The 19,250-nt window shown below is 42.6% G+C and overlaps 1 protein-coding gene across 3 annotated transcripts in view; it reads left to right on the top strand.

Moving 5' to 3' along the window:
• SVIL (supervillin) overlaps window positions 1–19,250 on the top strand; it is a 242,596-nt gene that overhangs the window by 170,030 nt on the left and 53,316 nt on the right. For 2 of the 3 annotated variants that reach the window (XM_023740604.1, XM_023740601.1), the window contains 4 exons: window positions 1,516–1,759; window positions 2,197–2,773; window positions 3,606–3,831; window positions 16,275–16,404. In XM_023740604.1, coding sequence (XP_023596372.1) covers window positions 1,516–1,759; window positions 2,197–2,773; window positions 3,606–3,831; window positions 16,275–16,404 — 1,177 coding nt within the window. The remainder of the gene's footprint in view (window positions 1–1,515; window positions 1,760–2,196; window positions 2,774–3,605; window positions 3,832–16,274; window positions 16,405–19,250) is intronic. The other variant, XM_023740603.1, reaches the window with a different exon arrangement.

Below are 19,250 nucleotides of genomic sequence, written 5' to 3' on the forward strand. Positions count from 1 at the left end.
ATGCATCTTCCAATCCCCAGTGCCATGTGTTTGTTTGACAAACAAGTCAGTGCCATGAGTGGTTCCGGGCATGTGTGGCATTTGCTTTTGTCATAGTGCAAGGTACTGATAACTTTATGTCGACATGCATGAGAACACTTTAGTCTCTGTGCTCACATTTCGTACTGGACCTAGGATTCTACTAACTCACTGATGCATTTGTTTTGTGTCTGTTTCTCATAATGACAGTCATCCCTAAACAATCTCATTCTTCATCTGTAATACTAGCACTTAACACTGACTAGCAGACAGATGGGGAGTTAGCATGAATGTGGAAATTCCAGTAACACCAGAATTTTTAAAACTCATATAAACAAAAGAATATATGCTAAAAATAATCCTACATGTTTCTGATTTATAGAGAGACAGGGCAGTTATGTTTTAGGATGGGGAAACCAATTTATAGTGTTCGAACTTAGTAGCTGCTTTATTATTACGTTTTAAAATTACGTCCTTAAAGCACGTCAGTATCCCCTTTATTTTACTGTTATGGACTAATACACAAAGGCTAAAAATGAGATTAAAAGAAGCAAAATGACAGCGGAGAAGTGAACCTAGTGTAACCCAGGCAGGGAGCTCTTGAGGGAAGTAGGTTCAGGTTGCCTCCCGGTTTGCAGCCCCTCAAGACAGACTTGTGTCTCAGGTTGCTTTCATTCCCCTCCTCACTGCCCATCTGGAGCGGAGATACTGCTCTTTTGTCTGGGACCACTTGGCGTTGAGGCAGAATACGCTTCTTGTTGGATCTGAGAGTTGGGTTTGCCCAGGCAGGTGGTATCTTGTCTGGAAAACTTCTGTCACCGTTCTGAGTGACATGTAAAGCGGAAAGCTTCTCCTCGAGCTGCAAGTTGGAGGAATTTGTAATCACCTGAAATTTTCTTCAGTTTTCAAGTTACTGGGAATTTCCAAGTTAAGTACATTTCAGAAGACCCAGAGAAACCTATGAGAGAAAATGCTAGATAGAGGAGTGAAAGAATTTTTAAAATTAAGCCACTCACGTTTAGCAAGTGAAATTCAAACCCCTGTGTTATAGACAATGTTGTTGACAGTGACTATGTTGTTTCTTATTTAAAATGAGAAGACCACCTTCTGAAATACATATATAGAGCCTAAATACGCCACAGGTAATGCCTGCCAACTCCTTTTAGCCTGGCTAACAATACAATTTCTCTTTCTAAATAAGATAAGCTATATCCAAGCATACTTCAATTCCTTAAATAGGAAACCCATTTTTTAGAAATTATTCAGAGCTAAAGATCTGCTCTCTGTGGAGCTGATAATAGTTTCCCAAGTCTCTGCTGTTCATTGTCTTGTTTAACAGCTTAACAACTGCATACACCTGTCCTAAATTTACAAAGGCAAAAATAGGCCCTTTTCAAAGTTATTGCTTTGACACTTTTAACACAGTATTAATATATTAAGTTAGCGGTGGGCCCTTGCTTGTTTCTTTCTGTGCTCCTGAATTTTTGTTACTTTCAGGTTACAGGCATCCGCTCACCAAAAGGCGTTAGCTAGGGACCAGGCAAATGAGGGCAAAGACTCTGCTGAACAAGGTGAACCCGATTCTTCCACTCTCAGCCTGGCGGAGAAGTTGGCCTTGTTTAACAAGCTGTCCCAGCCTGTGTCAAAAGCTATTTCTACCCGGAACAGAATAGACACGAGACAGAGGAGAACGAATGCTCGCTATCAAACACAGCCGGTCACACTTGGAGAGGTGGAACAGGTGGGTACGCTGTCATCTGATTCCAGTTTTCGTGTGTTCTTCACATACAAGAGCAGGGTGTCATTCCTAGGTTTGCGGCAGAATTAAGGCGATCTACCTGTAAACAGTGTTACCGGTGGGGGATTTGATGATAACTTAATTCCTACAAAAGATCATCACGCCCAGTATGTTTCTCTGTTCTGGTTTTCATAAATTTGCTTGCTGAAATTATTATCTGGAGTGAGTCCGTTTCAGACAACAGTATGCCCAACTTGCTTTTCACGCACTAGATTTTTTTTAATGAGATGCATTATATAACTGTGTCAGTGAGGGTTTCCCATGAAGATAAGCAGTGAAACTGTACCAAGTGCAGGGCCTCGGTCTGCCCATCTGTAAACCAGGATGAGGTAGCCAATCTTCTTAAATCGTCTTTGTACTTCTTACCTGTGTTTCCCCAGGTTCAAAACGGAAAGCTCGTTCCTTTCGCACCTACCGTTAACACGTCTGTATCCACCGTGGCACCCACTGTCACACCCATGTATGTGGGCGATCTTCGGGCAAAGCCATCTATTGATGACCATACAAGTGCCATTGACTACAAGTTGCCTTCTTCGATAGATAACTCAGACTCTCCGGTTCGAAGCATTCTGAAATCACAAGCATGGCAGCCTCCAGTAGAGGATGGCGGGAACAAAGGAACCCTGAAAGTATTTGGAGAGGCAGAAAGCAAGCAAGTCTTGAGCAGCGGGTACAGTTGGGCTAGAAAGTATGAATCTTTTGAGGAAGCAGAACCATCCTACCCTGTTCTTAGTAGAGTCAGGGGAGGAGACAGCCTTAAAGAACCTAAATACGCCATCCCAAGAAAAGGAAGCATGGAGCTAGCGAGTCCTTCCATAGCCCATCTTTGTGATGAGCTGAAGGAATTTTCCACTGCTGAAAGCTCTGCACCCGGGGACCAGGACTTGGAAGACAGGCGGCCCTTTGAAGAGAAGGTAGAGATGGAGGATGTCAGGAGAAGCGAGTTTTCTCTGAGAGGTAAAGTCAGTCACAGCCGCGCTTCAAGGTTTAGGTTTCCAGTTTCTGCTTGCTTTGTTGTGTGTGTTGCTGATTGTTGCCAGCTCAGTTGCAAAGGCCGTTTACAGCCATTACTGATTTAAAAGTCCCGTGTGAATCAAATGCTCCTCCAGCCTTCTCTGCCCCTTTCATTTGACTTTTCCAGTGGGTGAATCCATTTTTTCAGCAGTAAAAATACCTGAAGCTCTTTCTACATCTTGATAAGTGTTTTGATTGTGTTCACTCACGTAACAGCCTGGAAGCCGCCACTTCTGTTGGCCTCTTATAAGTTGATGACCCAAAAGGTCCAGGGCTTGGGTAAGCGTGGGGAATAAGGACTCAGACCTGTGTTTCGGGTTTCTAGACTCTTTATCCCTATCTCCACCGTCCCTTTTTTTTTTTTTTTAGAAGACTAACAAGCTCTACTGCATGGGACTTTCATCTTGTTTCTAATTGCTGTAAAATGATGCTGCCTAAGTTAGGATAAGGGTTTTGGTGTGTGAGTACAGTGCATTTGAAACGTGCAAGTCTTGTTTTGAGGGAGTAGAAACATTCCAGAGTTTACGGTGAATGCTCACTTCCTCTGTCTTACACAGGGAAGAGACTAGTTGCCGTGATGGGATTTGCTATGGGGAGTAACCCACAGGAAGTTTGGCTTTCTCGCAGTACTCTAGATTTGCCTCAGTCCCAATGGATCGGGTAACCTGTCACGTGTCCATGGAATGAACTCCAAGTGCTTGGCTGTGAGGGGGTTAATGGCTGGAAGAATGTTTGCTGGAGGAGTAAGTGCTGATGCCGCTGCTTTCCTGCCCAGCAGCGGAGCTCGGGGAGCCCACTTGTGAGCAGACGGACACAGTGGCTGGGAAGGCCGCTGCTCCAGCCGCAACCCCGATGTCCTGTAAGCAGCCAGACTCTGGAGAACAAGCACAGGAGAAGCTCTATAAGAATCCATGTGCCATGTTTGCTGCCGGAGAGATCAAAGCACCAATGGTAGAGGGCATCCTTGACTCACCCAGCAAAACCATGTCAATTAAAGAAAGGTAACAGAGATGCAAGGATTGAAAACAGATTCTACTGGGGGTGGGGGGCGGAGCTTAGACTTGTGTTTCTTTTAAAAAAAAAAAAGATCTGCATGATGAGCAAAGAGATGAAATCACAAATTCAGCTGCGGAAGGGGCTGTGCTGTTCTTCCAGCATTCTTTTGGGAAGTCCAGAACGTGATCGTGAACTTCATCCCCTGAGTGCCTGGCTCCCATGTTAATGGAGCGCCAGTTCCAGCTCCGATGAGGAAACAAACTCATTCTTGCTTCATTGGTTTATGGTTCTGTTTTCTTTTTTATATTAAACCCTCTGAGTATCCAGTGATAGGAGCTGACATCTTGGCGCTTTTCAGATACACGTGGCTTCCAATTGAGAGCACTAACTGTTGGTGACTGTCCACGTAACATATATGTAGAGGGAAGGAAGATAAGTTCACATTTAGAATATGACTCTGTGGGATTCGAATACACGCTCTGCTTATTTTACAGAAAGTAGAACAGATGACTTTTCTGTTCTGCGTTTAGAAATTTTATATCAGGTAATAGCTACGAAAGATTACATATGCGTATCAAATAACACTGTCATCTTATTTCATTCAAAAGAATGATGTAGGATTGAGAGGATATATCTGAATGGGAGCAATACAGAAAATAGGAGCTAAACATTTGCAGGATGTATTTTCCTTTGTGACCTTTAGCCACAGTTGAATTAAGCAGCAAAAGATGTAATAGTGATAGGAATACTGAATACAGAAAGGTCAAGCTAATTTCCTGATACGATTAGCAGAACGATTGCATCTGTCTGTTCCTTATAGTTCTGCCAGTCTGAACCCTTTCTTATCACCTCCCACCATTCAGAAGGTTTTGTTTGTTTGTTTGTCTTTTGGGGTTTTTTTTTGTACTTTAGATGAAGGCTTATAGAACAAACTAGCTTCTCATTAAACAGTACATATATTGTTTTATGACATTGGATAACAACCCCATGACATGTCAGTAATCTCCCTTCTCAACCTTGGGTTCCCTGTTACCAGCTTTCCTGTCCCCTCCTGCCTTCCAGTCCTTGTCCCTTGGCTGATGTGCCCTTTTAGTCTTGTTTTGTCCTATGGGGCTGTCTAATCTTTGGCTACAAGGTGAACCTCTGGAGTGACTTCATTACTGAGCTAAAAGGCTGTCTGGGGGCCATACTCTTGGGGTTTCTCCAGTCTCTCTCAGGCCAGTAAGTCTGGTCTTCTTTTGTGAGTTAGGATTTTGTTCTACATTTTTCTCCAGCTCTGTCCAGGACCCTCTACTGTGATCCTGGTCAGAGCAGTCAGTGGTGGTAGCCAGACACCATCTAGCTGTACTGGACTCAGTCTGGTGGAGGCTGTGGTAGCTGTGGTCCATTAGTCCTTGGGACTAATCTTTCCCTTGTGTCTTTAGTTCTCTTCATTTTCCCTTGCTCCTGAAGGGGTGAGACCAGTGGAGTATCTTAGATGGCTGCTTACAGGCTTTTAAGACCCCAGATGCTACTTACCAAAGTAGAATGTAGAACATTTTCTTTATAAACTGTGTTATGCCAGTTGAGCTAGATGTTCCCTGAGACCATGGTCCCCACAGCCCTCAGCCCAGTAATTCGGTCCCTCAGGAGTTTGGATTTGTCCATGGAGCTTTTGTGACCTTGCCTTGTACAAGTTGTGCTGGCTTCCCCAGTATTGTCTACTGTCTTACCCTTCACCAAAGTTACCACTTATCTATTGTCTATTTAGTGTTTTTTTACCCCCACCCCCTCCTCTCCCTCGTAACCATCAAAGAGTGTTTCTTTTTGTGTGTAAACCTTTTCATGAGTTTTTATAGTAGTGGTCTCATACGATATTTGTCCTTTTGTGATCGACTTATTTCATGCAGCATAATGCCCTCCAGATTCATCCATGTCGTGAGATGCTTTGCAGATTTATCATTGTTCTTTATTGTTGCGTAGTATTCCACAGTGTGTGTGCCATAGTTTGTTTATCCATTCAACTGTTGATGGGCATCTAGTTTGTTTCCATCGTTTTGCTATTGTAAACAATGCTGCAATGAAAATGGGTGTGCATTATGTCTATTCCTGTGACAGCTGTTATTTCTCTAGGATATATTCCTAGGAGTGGAATTGCTGGATCATATGGTATTTCTGTTTCTAGCTTTCTAAGGAAGCGCCATATCGTTTTCCAAAATGGTTGTACCATTTTGCATTCCCACCAGCAGTGCATAAGAGTTCCAATCTCCTCGCAGCCTTTCCAACATTTGATATTTTCTGTTTTTCTGATTTGTGCCAGTAATACCGGGGTGAGATGGTGTCTCATTATGGTTTTGATTTGCATTTCTCTAATGGCTAGAGATCGTGAGCATTTCCTCATGTGTCTTTAGCCGCTTGAATGTCTTCTTTGGTGAAGTATCTGTTCATTTCCTTTGCCCATTTTTTTAATTGGATTATTTGTCTTTTTGTTGTAGAGGTGTTGGATTTTCCTGTAGATTTTAGAGATTAGACCTTTGTCTGACTTGTAATGTCCAAAACTTTTTTCCCAGTCTGTAGTTCTCTTTTTACTCTTTTGGTGAAGTCTTTTGATGAGCATAAATGTTTAATTTTTAGAAAATCTCAATTATCTAGCTTATCTTCTGGAGTTTGTATGTTGTTAGTTATGGTTTGTAATGTGTTAATGCCATATATTAGGATCTCTAGCGTTGATCCTGTTTTTTCTTCTATGATCTTTATAGTTTTTGGTTTTATATTTAGGTCTTTGATCCATTTTGAATTAGTTTTTGTGTGTGGTGTGAGGTATGGGTCCTGATTCATTTTTTTGCAGATGGACATCCAGTTTTGTAAGCATCGTTTGTTAAAAGGACTGTCTTTTCCCCATTTGATGGACTTTGGGCCCTTTTTGAATATCAGGTGACCGTAGGTGGATAGATTTACATCTGGGTTCTCAATTATGTTTCATTGGTCAACGTATCTGTTGTTATACCAGTATCAGGCTGTTTTGACTACTGTAGCTGTATAGTAGGTTCTGAGGTCACGTAGTGCGAGTCCTCCAACTTTATTCTTCTTCTTCAGTAGTGCTTTACTTATTTGGGGCTTCTTTCCTTTCCATCTAAAGTTAATGATTGTTTTTTCCATCTCTTTAAGGAATGTCATTGGTATTTGGATCGGGATTGCATTGTATTTGTAAATTGCTTTGGGTAGAATTGTCATTTTCACAATGTTGAGTCTTCCTATCCATGAGCATGGTATGTGTTTCCATTTATGTAGATATCTTCTGGTTTCTTGCAGTAGTGTTTTGTAGTTTTCTGTGTACAGGTCTTTTACATCCCTGGTTAGATTTATTCCTAAGTATTTTATTTTTTAGGGGCCATTATAAATGGTATTGTTTTCCTGATTTCCTTTTCATCGTTCTCTTTATTGGTGTGTAGGAATCCAACTGATTTTTGTATGTTTATCTTGTATCCTATTACTCTGCTGAATCTTTCTATTAGTTCCAGTAGTTTTCTCGTGGAGTCTTTTGGGTGTTCTATGTATAGTATCATATCATCTGCAAATAGGGACAGTTTTACTTCTTCATTACCAATTTGGATGCTCTTTATTTCTTTTTCTTGCTTATTGCTGTAGCTAGGACTTTCAGCACAATGTTAAATAGGAGTGGTGATAAAGGGCATCCTTGTCTTGTTCCTGTTCTCAAACAGAATGTTTTAAGCCTCTCTCTGTTAAGAATGATGTTGGTTGTTTTGTATAGATGCCCTTTATTATGTTTAGAATTTTCCGTCTATACCTATTTTATTGAGAGTTTTTATCAGGAATGGGTGTTGGACTTTGTCACATCGATTGAGATGATCATGTGATTCTTTTATTTATGTGGTGGATTATGTTGATTGATTTTCTAATGTTGAACCATCCTTGCATACCTGCTATGAATCCTACTCGGTTATGGTGTATTATTTTTTTGATATGATGCCAAACTCTACTGGCTAGAATTTTGTTAAGAATTTTTGCATCTATATTCATGAGAGATATTGATCTGTAATTTTCTCTTTTTATGGCGTCTTTGCCTGGTTTTGGTATCGGTTATGCTGGCTTCATAGAATGAATTTGGAAGTATCGCTTCCTCTTCTGTGTTCTGAAATAATTTGAGTAGTACTGGTGTAAGCTATTCTCTGAATATTTGGTAGAATTCTCCAGTGAAGCCATCTGGGCCAGGGCTTTTTTTTTTTGTTGTTGTTGTTGTTGTGAGTTTTTTTACTATCTTTTCAATCTCTTCTCTTGTTATGGGTCTGTTCATATTTTCAACATTACTTTGTTGTAGTTTGGGTAGGTAGTGTGTTTCTAGAAATTTGTCCATTTCCTCTAGATTTTCAAATTTGTTGGACTATAGTTTTTCATAATACTCTTTAATGATCCTTTCTATTTCAGTTGGGTCTGTTGTAACGTCCCCCATTTCATTCCTTATTGGGTTATTTGCATCCTCTCCTGTTTTTCTTTTGTCAGTTTGGCTAGTGGTTTGTTGATTTTGTTGATTCTTTCAAAGAACCAACTTTTGGTTTTGTTGATTTTTTCTATTGTTTTTCTATTCTCTATTTCATTTATTTCTGCTCTGATCTTTATTATTTCCTTTCTTCTGGTGGCTGTAGTCTTCTTTTGTTGTTCTCCTTCTTCTTGTTTGAGTTGTATAGCTAATGTTTTGATTTTGTCCCTTTCTTCTTTTTTGATGTGCATCTATTGCTATAAATTGACCTCTGAGGACTGCCTTTGCTGTGTCCCAAAGGTTTTGGTATGATGTGTTTTCAATCTCATTTGATTCCACGAATTTTTTGATTCTATCTTTGATTTCTTCTATGACCCAGTGGTTTTTAAGCAGGGTGTTATTTAGTTTTCATGTAATTGATGTTTTTTCCTTGCTTTTCCTGTTGTTAATTTCTACTTGGATGGCATTGTGATCAGAGAAGATAACTTTGTATTATCCCAGTGTTTTGGATTTTGTTGAGGGTTGCTTTGTGGCCTAAGATGTGGTCTGTTCTGGAGAACATTCCATGTGTGTTGGAAAAGAATGTGTACTTTGTAGCTGTTGGGTGAAGTGTTCTATATATGTCTGTGAGTTCACGTTGGTTGATTGTGGGCTTTAGATCTTCTGTATCTTTGTTGAGTTTCTTTCTAGATGTTCTGTCCCTTACCGAGAGTAGTTTGTTGAAGTCTCCTACTATTATAGTGGAACTGTCAATTTCTCTTTTCAGTGCTGTTAGAGTTTGTTTTATGTATTTTGGAGCCCTATCATTGGGTACATAGATGTTTATTATGGTTATCTCTTCATGATGGTTTGTCCTTTTAATCATAATATAATGCCCTTCTTTGTCTTTTATGGTGGATTTTGTTTTAAAGTTATTTTATCTGAAATTAGTATTGCCACTCCTGCTCTTTTTTAGTGGCTGTTTACTTGATATGTGTTTTTCCATCCTTTGATTTTTAATAAATTTATGTCTTTGTTTCTAGGGTGTGTCTCTTGTAGACAGCATATTGATAGATTCTGCTTTTTTATCCATTCTGTCACTCTCTGTCTCTTTATGGGTGTATCTAGGTCATTTATGTTCAGTGTAATTATTGATAGGTGTGAGTTTATTGCTGTCATTTTTTAGTGCTTTTTTTTTTTTTTTTTGTAGTGCTGACGATTTCTTTGTTCCTCTTACTCTCCTGTGCTGAATTCCTTTTGTTTGTGGATTTTTGTTTTCATTTCTTTTGTTTTTGTAGAGTTTGTTTTTACTGAGACTTTATGTTTTTCTTCTTTATTTTGATGAGTAGGTTTGTCAACTTTCTTTGTGGTTACTTTGAAATTTACCCTTATCTTCCTAGGTTTGAACCAGTCTATTATTACTTGGTATTGCCTTGCCTTCCTCTCCATTAGAAAGTTCTATACCTACATCGTTTATTCCCTCTTTTACTGTTCTGGCATTGTTGTCTCTGTTTTATTTAGTTTTTCGGGTCTTCGCTGTGGAGGGACAGTGTGGTGCTTCTGTCTACAGCGCCATGTTGGCTCCGCCTCCCCACCATTCAGAAGTTTTATTGCTTTGTCAATCATGGGCCAATCGTATCTTTTTTCTAGATACATTTCAAACTGCCCAAGACTATATATCAAACTATGACGAGAGTTCTTCACTCTACATTCTGTTTTTTAAAGGCAAGCTTTTTGGACATCATTTATAAAATATTAACTAGATGGAACTTTTTCTGTTGACAAATTAATAAGATTGTTAAATCTTATTTTTGTTGTTGCCTTTATTTTTTTTAAATTCACAGTAAATTATACCTAGTAGCCCTACTGGGGAGCCCTGGTGGTGCAGTGGTTAAGAGCTACGGCAAGCTGTGACTGCTAACCAGAAGGTCAGCAGTTTGAATCCACCAGCTGCTCCTTGGAAACTCTGTGGGGCAGTTCTACTCTACAGGGTCACTATGAATTGGAATCGACTCGACAGCAGTGGGTTAACGGGTTAGCCCTGCTAGCACAATGGTTAAGCTCTCAGGTGCTGACTGAAAGTTTGGCATTTTGAACTCACCCAGCAGCTCCGTGGGAGAAAGACCGGGTGATCTGCCCGCATGAAGATTACAGCCTAGAAAACCCTTCGGGGCAGTTCTTCTCTATAACACATGGGATCTCTGTGAGTTGGAATCGACTCCGTAGCACCCAACGACAACAGTCTGAGGAAGCATAGATGGAGGGGCAGAAGCTAAATATGAAGAATGATGTCTTGAATCAGGCAAGCACTTTGGCCTATTTCTGCATGAGGTCCTCGTCTGCAAAAACCTGGCTGGAGGAGAACTTGATCCCAGAGATCTGAGTATTGACAACTTCAAGTCAGTTTTGACTCCTAGCCACCCAAGTGTTACAGAATAGAATTGCCTCATAGGATTTTCTCAGCTGTATTCTTTATAGGAGCAGATCGCCAGGCATTTTTCTGCAGAGCTGTTAGGTGGGTTCAAACTGCCAACCTTTCAGTTAGCAGCCGAGCACTTAACCACTTGCACCACCAGGGCTCCTTAACTACCTCTCCTTACCTCATTTTACCAAAACCAGTTGCTACAGAGTCAGTTCTGACTCATGGTGACCCCACGTGTGTCAGAGTAGAGCTGTGTTCCACAGAGTATTCAGTGGCTGGGTTTTGGGAAGTAGATTGCCAGGACTTTCTTCTGAGGCACCTCTGGGTAGACTTTAATCTCCAACCTTTTGGTTAGCAGCTTGCACCACCAAAAGACTCCATTTTAAAAGAAGGAGCTAAATGTCTAGGAGGTGTAGTGGCCACTAGGGCTACATGGTGAAGGGAACAGACCCCTGAGGCTGATTTCTCAATACCCCCCTTCCCCCATTGTATTGCAACAAAGTTTCAATATGTTTCAATTAGTGTTTTAGCAGCTCACGTGTTTTTTCTAACTAGGAGGAAATGATAAGAGGACAGAAAATTCTAGCTAGACAGCATAGTTACGTAGAGTCCACCGTCCTCCCAAATCATTTTTCTCAATTGACATTTTCTGTGCATGGGCTCACTGGTTACCCATTTTCAAATTCTAAACTCCAAGAAGTAGAGCTTGGGATTTGCAGATTACGTTCATCGTTTCTTCTAAATAGCTGCACAATTCCCTGAACACTCTCCTGATGTTGGATTTGTTCCCCCGTTGGAAAGATATATAGTGCACTTCTCCAGCCCACAAGTAACCCCTAAGGGGTGCACCTGTCTTCCTAAACCTCAGCTTCGCTGCTCTTCAGTCCTTGACGTCAGTGAGTCCTCGAGACGGAGCACTGCCATGGCACCTGTGTTGTCTCACTCAGTCCTCAAGACAGTTCTCAGAAGGTGGTGCTGCCATCCCTACTTTGTAGGTGAGGAAAAGTAAGACTTAGAAAAGTGCAGTAACTAGGAAATTTTGGGAAATCCACAGTACACTCTTTTTTTAGAATATGGTTGATGCCCAAGGAAAAAGATCCAAAACTCCCTGTCCTTTTTTAATCAGTTCTGACATCTACAATATCAGGTTTTGAGCTGTGACCAGCATAAAAATCAGGAAACAACCTAATGATTGGGGTTTAAGTTGCCCCTTGTTTGGGAACTTCTTTGAAAGACCATGTGAATCAAGTCATTTTTATGTTGTTTAGGGATAAAAACTTTGGCCTTTCTTAAAAAGTGCACTGGACTTTTAGAAATCTGATTTCCACGATTGCTGAAAGAACCGCATCTGAGCTTTCATATTTGGGGAGAAGACTCCGGAAAAGGGATAGGGAGTCATTTTTTCACTTGGGGAAGTTGGTGCTGTAGGGACTTGCTGGACTCCCTGCAATGTTGAAGAAGCCGTCCCCCACCCCCCACCCCTGCCTCTGGCCGCCGGCAGAATTCTGCCTCAGAGGGGGAGGCTGCAACGGGGGTCCCTCTGGGTTCCTTGTGTGCCCCTCCCCCTGCCTTTCTCCTGCACGGCCACCCAAACTGAGGCGGTGTCCTGGTTTCCCCCAGCACACTTGAGGTTCTTATATTGCAGTGGGCTATTTCAGCCACTAGAGGGCCCCGGATTAACGTAAGAATTAGAGGTCTGATGCCCTAACCGGTGGCTGTGGAGTTCGATCGACGCCTGGCGACGGGCGCGCTATCCAACAGGCAGAGTAAACGCGGTGCTTACCAGAGCATCTGTCGTGACCGATTTCACTTGGGTTTCACCACAATCCCATGTGAAATTGTTCACTACAGATTAGTCAGTAAGCACAAGTAAGCCCGTGCTTACCTTGTTTACTGGGTCGTCTGCCCTGTCAGAGACTGTAAATTTGAAAAGAGGCTTTGATTCTGTAGGAAGGCGCTGTGGGGTTGGGAAGGAGACAGGTGCCCGCCGTACCTAGAAGCAGAATCTTTGATGTGGTGAAAATACGTGAAATTGTTCACTCTGGATGATCTGGTAAGCAAAGTCAGCGCTGTGCTTACCTTGCCTATTGGATAATCCACCCCTGCAGGGCGACCCCGTATATGTTGGAGTACAGCTGTGCTCCACAGGGTTTTCAGTGGCTGATATTTTGGAAGTAGATCACCAGGACTTTCTTCTAAGGTGCTTCTAAGTGGGCTCAAACCTCCAACCTTTTGGTTAGCAACTGAGCACGCTAACCATTTGTAGCACCCAGGGACTCCATAGTTCCCTTAACACCCTCCTTTTGTGATCTTCAATTTGTTCCCCCATTTAAAAGGCATATGGTTCACTCCTCCAGCCCACAGATAACCAAGATCTGATACAGGCCCTGATCAGTACTCATCAGCCCTATCTGAAATCTGTGTGGCGCCTGTGATTCTCTGAAATGAAGGGGAACTTTTAAAGAAAAAAACTTACTTGAGATGAGCATATAATGTGCCTGTCACTATTTGACCCAGCCCTAACTGCCAGGAGTCCGAAGAACTTGTTCTAATCAAGCAAGCCTCTCAGATGAGCGCAGCTGAATCCGCCCTCTCAAGCCACTGTTTCCTGCTGGAAAAGCTTGGGCTGTGGAAAGGGCGGCCTGGCAAGCTTGCAGTCATAGTGGCCCCCAGCCAGACCTTGGGGTTGACAGGCTAAAGCAGTGCCGCGCAGTGGATAGCAGCCTCAGACTAAGCCTATGCCGAGGCTCTCAGCAATCACAGGTCCTGCAGACAGCCCTTAGCCTTGGCCGATGTTGAAAGCACTGACCGTTGTTTGAATTGCATAGGCAGGAATTTGTATCACGCGCAGGACCGGACGCGTAGCTGCTCACCCTTCCCACGCATGGTTGTCTGCGGTGAGCTGGGAGGGTCGCGAGATGGCAGGAGAACACATTTGGAAAGATCTCCCGCCCTCCTCAGATTGTCCAACAGTAGGAAATCGAAAGGGACAGCAATAATACATTGTAGTTTTTGTGTAAGGGTGTGGTTTTAAAGCAGTACGTCATTTGCGCTCTGCAGGCTACAGCGGGCGAGTACCCTGTGAGCTCTGTTGAAGCACCGTTTTTCCATAGTCTTTGGAAGTCCCTGATGATGACTTTGCCGGCCCATGCAGAAGCAAAATTTCAGATTCTGGGAATGGAAGAATTCTTCGAAGGCCATGAGGCGGGGGGAGGGCAGGGAATAATTGCAAGAAAGCCAGAATGCTATGCTATTCTTGAAACATGAGGGCAGAAATGTGTGTGGTTAGTTAGCATACTACTGCAGTGAAACGGCCGGGAAGCGGGAGGTGGGCCTGCCTAGGCTGGAATCACACTTCCCCATTCTCCCCCACACAGTAGGTCTCAGTCAGCAAACTTCTTCCCCTGTGTGTACTCATGTTCCCGGCCTGTCGGATTGGGAATAACATTGTCCAGTTTCTTAGAGGTTGTTGTAAAGATCAGCAGAGTATATTTAAAAAAAAGAAAAAGAAAAATTACCATTGAGTAGATTTTTACTCATGGTGACCCCATGTATTACAGAATAGAACTGCTCCTTAGGGTTTTCTGGGCTGTAATCTTTACGGAAGCAGATCGCCAGGCCTTTCTTCCACAGCACCACTGGGTGAGTTTGAACTGCCAACCTTTAGGCTAGTAGTTGAGCGCTTAACTGTTTGCACCACCCAAGGACCTAGCAGAGTATAAAGTGGACTGTAAAATGATTCCAGATTCCACAATTTGTTTTTTCTAAATCCGTATTCGATTCCTGAAAGTCATCACCAGGGAAACCAAACAGTTATTTAACTGATGTGGTCATTGCTGCAGACATGTGGGAGCTTCTTTTGGAGAAGCTCTTTGGAGACTGTGGCCTATTATTTTTACTAAACTCTACTCGTGAGGATGAATTTGATTTGTTTTTAATTCTCTCGAATCATTTGGAATCCCATCTTAATAACATTATGGCTGGTCAAGAGGAACAGCCACTGGCCTAGGTCAAAGGTGAAGTAAGAGAGAGAAACTGGTTCTGAGACCAGTTTGCAAGGAGAATAGCCATGAGACAAGGGCCTGTCTTCCCAAGATGCCCAACTGGAACTACTCTTTCCTTTGGATGTAAACGTAGTGGTTTGCTTGTTCTTTTTAAAAGCCTCATTTATAGACACTTTGAAACCTTTGGGAACGCTAATGCAGCATACAGCTGCTAATTGTTTTGTCTAATTATTTCACCTTATTAGTTTTTTTCTTTTTCTTCTTAGGAAAAGACTGATTCATTCAGATGAATTGGAGAAAAGATAAATCTTAGTCATGATATAGTCTGAAATGCAGATCACAGCATTTAAAGCAATTTAGATTTTGTTTTCAAGTACGTGAACGAGCCCTTGTCGACTGCAGAGTCAAACATCATACAGTCTGTGTTCTGTTTGGGATAATGCAGAACATTTGAAAATGGGTAGTGGTGATGGCTGTACCACATGGTCAGTGTGATTTGTGTCACTGAATTGTACACTTAACAATGGTTAAATGGCGAAGTTTTGTTACATGTATTTTGCCACAATAAAAAAAAAAACCACTGTTCATAGACTGTACACTAATGATGTTTAAAAGACTGGCTCATCGGGCTTGGCACCAAGGGGAAGGGAATCTAATACTTACTTTCTTCCTAATCTTTAAATTGCTTGAGCGTCAGCTTAAATGAATGTAATGATCACCATTCTTGTGCCTTTTATCTTTTCTGTTTGCCCAACTTCATTCATTATAATGTGGCAGCTGAGACAGCCTCATAACATTTCTCTGATGATAATATCCAAGCAGTTTATATCGAGCCCCACCATTCTGGAACTAAAGTAGGTTAGGTAACAGTCTTAGTTAATTGGATTCTTTTTTTATATATAGCTTTTCCCTGAGGAAAGTTGAAGCAATAGTTTTTAAAAAGGGTTTGTAGAGAATAGTTTTTGTGTTAAGGAAGATAGATTGGACAGACCCAGTTCATTCAGAGGAAGAGGACTTAGAGTACAGGAAGAGAAGCCGTCGTAAACATCTTTTCCCTTAATTAACGGGAATGATATTAAGAGGTTGTCGATGTTTTTATAGCTTTATGTCTGTAAATTCATTTCTGCAGCACTTTCTGCAGGCAAGAACTACTTCCCAGCTCTAGTCACTTAGGTGTTATTTCATCAAGTGGCAGTAGGGGGCGCTAGACGGCATGCTTCCCTGGGTACAGTTCCTTTATCTCCTCCATGCTCTCAGCCCAAGGGAAAGGGGGAAAAAAAAAGACACATTTCCTTGGCTGGAATGATGATGTCTCTTTTATCTGGCAAGCCAGACTTCAGCTTTGCGTTTCAATCAACTTTAGTATCTTTGAGGCCATCTTAGAAAAAGGACTCTCTTATTTTTCCAGACATGCTGTCTTCAGAATCTTTGAAATTCGAAAAGTGCAAAATTAGGGAGCTGTGGTTATTTGCTAGCCAAGGACTTTGCACTGACCTCCACTGTGGTCTTGTTACAAGTCAGGAGCTTGGTGCTGAACTCTTTCTGGTTGGTGCGTTTTGCCCTTAGGTTGGCACTGCTGAAGAAGAGCGGAGAGGAGGATTGGAGAAACAGACTTAACAAGAAGCAGGAGTATGGCAAAGCGTCTGCCGCCAGCAGCCTGCACATACAAGAACCAGAGCAGTCGTTCAAGAAGAAGGTAATACTTTCCATGTTAGGAAAAGGCCTCACTGACATCACGCGTGGACGTGCATCCAACAGACAAGCATGTGTAACCTAATTACCACCCTGTGAAACGTTAGGGCTTTACTGCGTTAGAGTACACACTTACAACCTGTCCCGTAAGCAGCTTAAATTGATCAAAAGTAAAGACTTGAGATTTTATGGAACTGGTAACAGCACCGCATACCTAATGCATCAGCAAGCAGATTCCTGAACTATAAAGTGTGTACTCTAACTTCAGTCTAACACTTCCCTAATGAATGACTTTAGGATGCTTCTGAGGACGTCATAGTGACAGTCCTTCACTGACCACTAACGCTTTGTAAGTTGCATATGAAATATGGACTTGGCTTTCCTGTGTAGACATTTATAACCCAAGTGTACAAAGCCAAGACGTAATGGTGGCCAGTGAGTACTTAGTTCATAATTTCAAGCACGTTTCATGATGAGTAGATATGCTTTTTATTGAGATTCTCTGAAAGAATGTCCAGCAAGTTGTCCTACAAGTTTAAATAAGAGTAAATAATACATTGTTATCAATACTCGCACGCATTTCACATGCAAAAGCATTGATGAGTTGTTCAATCACTAATATGATGATACCCATAATGAGACCAGCTATTGACCATTTCAAAGCCGATCAGTGATTTCCCTGCCCGTGGCCCTACTGTTGGCAAATGTATTTGCTGGCAAGGAGCAAGGTAGGGTACCTGTGACACTGTCAGGGCCAATTTCTAAGATTAAAAGTCTTCAAGTAGAATAGAAAAAGAAAAAAAAAAAAACTTCCAACCAGGTCATCACCGAGACCCCTCCTAGTTCTAAAAAAAAGTTAAGCATTTATAGAAGAGAAAGATTATGACTGTGACCTTCATGCATCAAGAAACTTACATAAAAATGAGGTTTGTGTGTAAGACTGTGAGACACAGTTCTGAGACTATCTGTCTTCATCTGTTAAATTGGAACGGCAACTTCATTTCTCTTTTTTGGGATATATGTGGTGTTAAAAATCGTAACTAGAGACGTTTAATTCTCAGTCATTTGTAAAATTCTCAGCTATAGTTGCATATTAAGAAGCCAATTAAATTAAATGTGAAATTTGGATTTCAAGAATGCCTCCTGAAGTAAAAGAAAAGTGGGTCCCTCCAATCATTTATCCCCACTGCCCACAAACATTATTTTTAACAAATCTTTAACTCGTTGCCTCAAAAATACCGCTAACAGATCCAGTTTCCCTCATTAGCAAACCCGTCAACCAGTACAGCATGTCTGGAGCACCACGGAGGGCCAGGTGTCTTGTTGGTCATTCGGAAGACAGAGAGAAGACCTGGTAGTGTGGTCAGGCGAAATTTTCGTTAAAATTAAAATGAAGCTAAAAAGCACAAAACGGAATCAATGCCCCATGAACTGTGACATATGTATTCTTCCGCCTCAGAAGAGTGAGGGGTCCTTTTAGTCTGTGAAAATCAGAAGGCCGTGAGGAGACCGGGAGATGTCAACTGCCTTAACAACACGGGTTCCTGGTGGCGCGCAGGGTTAAGCGCCCAACTACCAGCCGAAAGGTTGGCCCTTCAGACCCACCCAAAGGCGCCTCAGGGGACAGACCTGGCAATCTGCTTCCAAAAGGTCACAGCCTTGAAAACCCCACGGAGCAGTTCTACTCTGTCCACACAGGGCCACCAGGAGTCAGAATTGACTTGGCCGCCCCTGACAACAATGCACAAGGAAGGATTTTAGAAGGTAAGGAAGAGGTGGGAGGAGGTTAGTGACATCCTGAGGTATTCCAGGTACTGCCCCTGAGATAAAAACCGACCAAACAGAAGTCCTGGGGTCTAAGAGCACAGGAGAGCTCAACAGGAGCCGAGTGGAGATGTCTGCCGATTCTGCGGCCCCTTGCAAGCTCTGTCCCTGCTACTCCTCGGTAGCCTAGTTTGCTTTGGCCTGAGACAGTCAGCACTTTGAAGTTAAAATAAGCCAATCTATTTTAGGCCTTTTGAGCAGACATTGGGAAATCTGAAGTTCTGCTGGGGTCAAGAGGCTTTCATATGGGCTCTGATAATCCCAGGGCTTCATTCCGTCCTGAGGGCCGGCCGTGCATTTCCTCACTCCTTAGCTGTGCCCCACCGGGGGACGTGGGGTGCCTTAACCCCGGTCTGTGTGAAGGCGATCCCCAAACACCTGAGCAGTACTGGAGGAATTGCTGTTTCCTGGCGTGTCCGAATGCTGCCGTGGAGATGTCCAGCCGTCCGGAAGGAAATGCGCTCAGCACGTTGGGGCACGCAGAGGGGTCTTGCTGCACGCAGAGGGGTCTAGACTCGCTGATAGAAAGCTGCTCAGTAGAGTGTGCAGCTACCACCGATGACCGCCCTGACACGGAACACAACACAGAGTCCCGGATGGAGCAGGAGAAAGGCAGGGTGCAGAACTCAAATTCTAGTAAGAAGACCAGACTTCATGGTCTGAGACTGGAGGAACCCCGGAAAGCATGGCCCCCGGACTCTCTGTCAACCCAGCACTAAAACAATTCCTGAGGCCAACTCTTCCGACAAAGATTGGACTGGACTACGGGACATAAAATGATACTCGTGAAGAGTGTGCTTCTTAGCTCAGGTAGATACGTGAGACTAAATGGGCAGCTCCTGCCCGGAGGTGAGATGAGAAGGCAGAGAGGGTCAGGAGCTGGTTGAATGGACATGGGGAATCGGGTGGAAAGGAGGAGTGTGCTGTCACAATATAGGGAGAGCAGTTAGGGCCACATAACAATGTATATATAAGTTTTTGTGTGAGAGACTTGAATTGTAAACTTTTGCTTAAACTACAACAATT

The sequence above is a fragment of the Trichechus manatus genome, unplaced genomic scaffold (assembly GCF_000243295.1).
Source record: "Trichechus manatus latirostris isolate Lorelei unplaced genomic scaffold, TriManLat1.0 scaffold00160, whole genome shotgun sequence".
Taxonomy (NCBI): domain Eukaryota; kingdom Metazoa; phylum Chordata; class Mammalia; order Sirenia; family Trichechidae; genus Trichechus; species Trichechus manatus.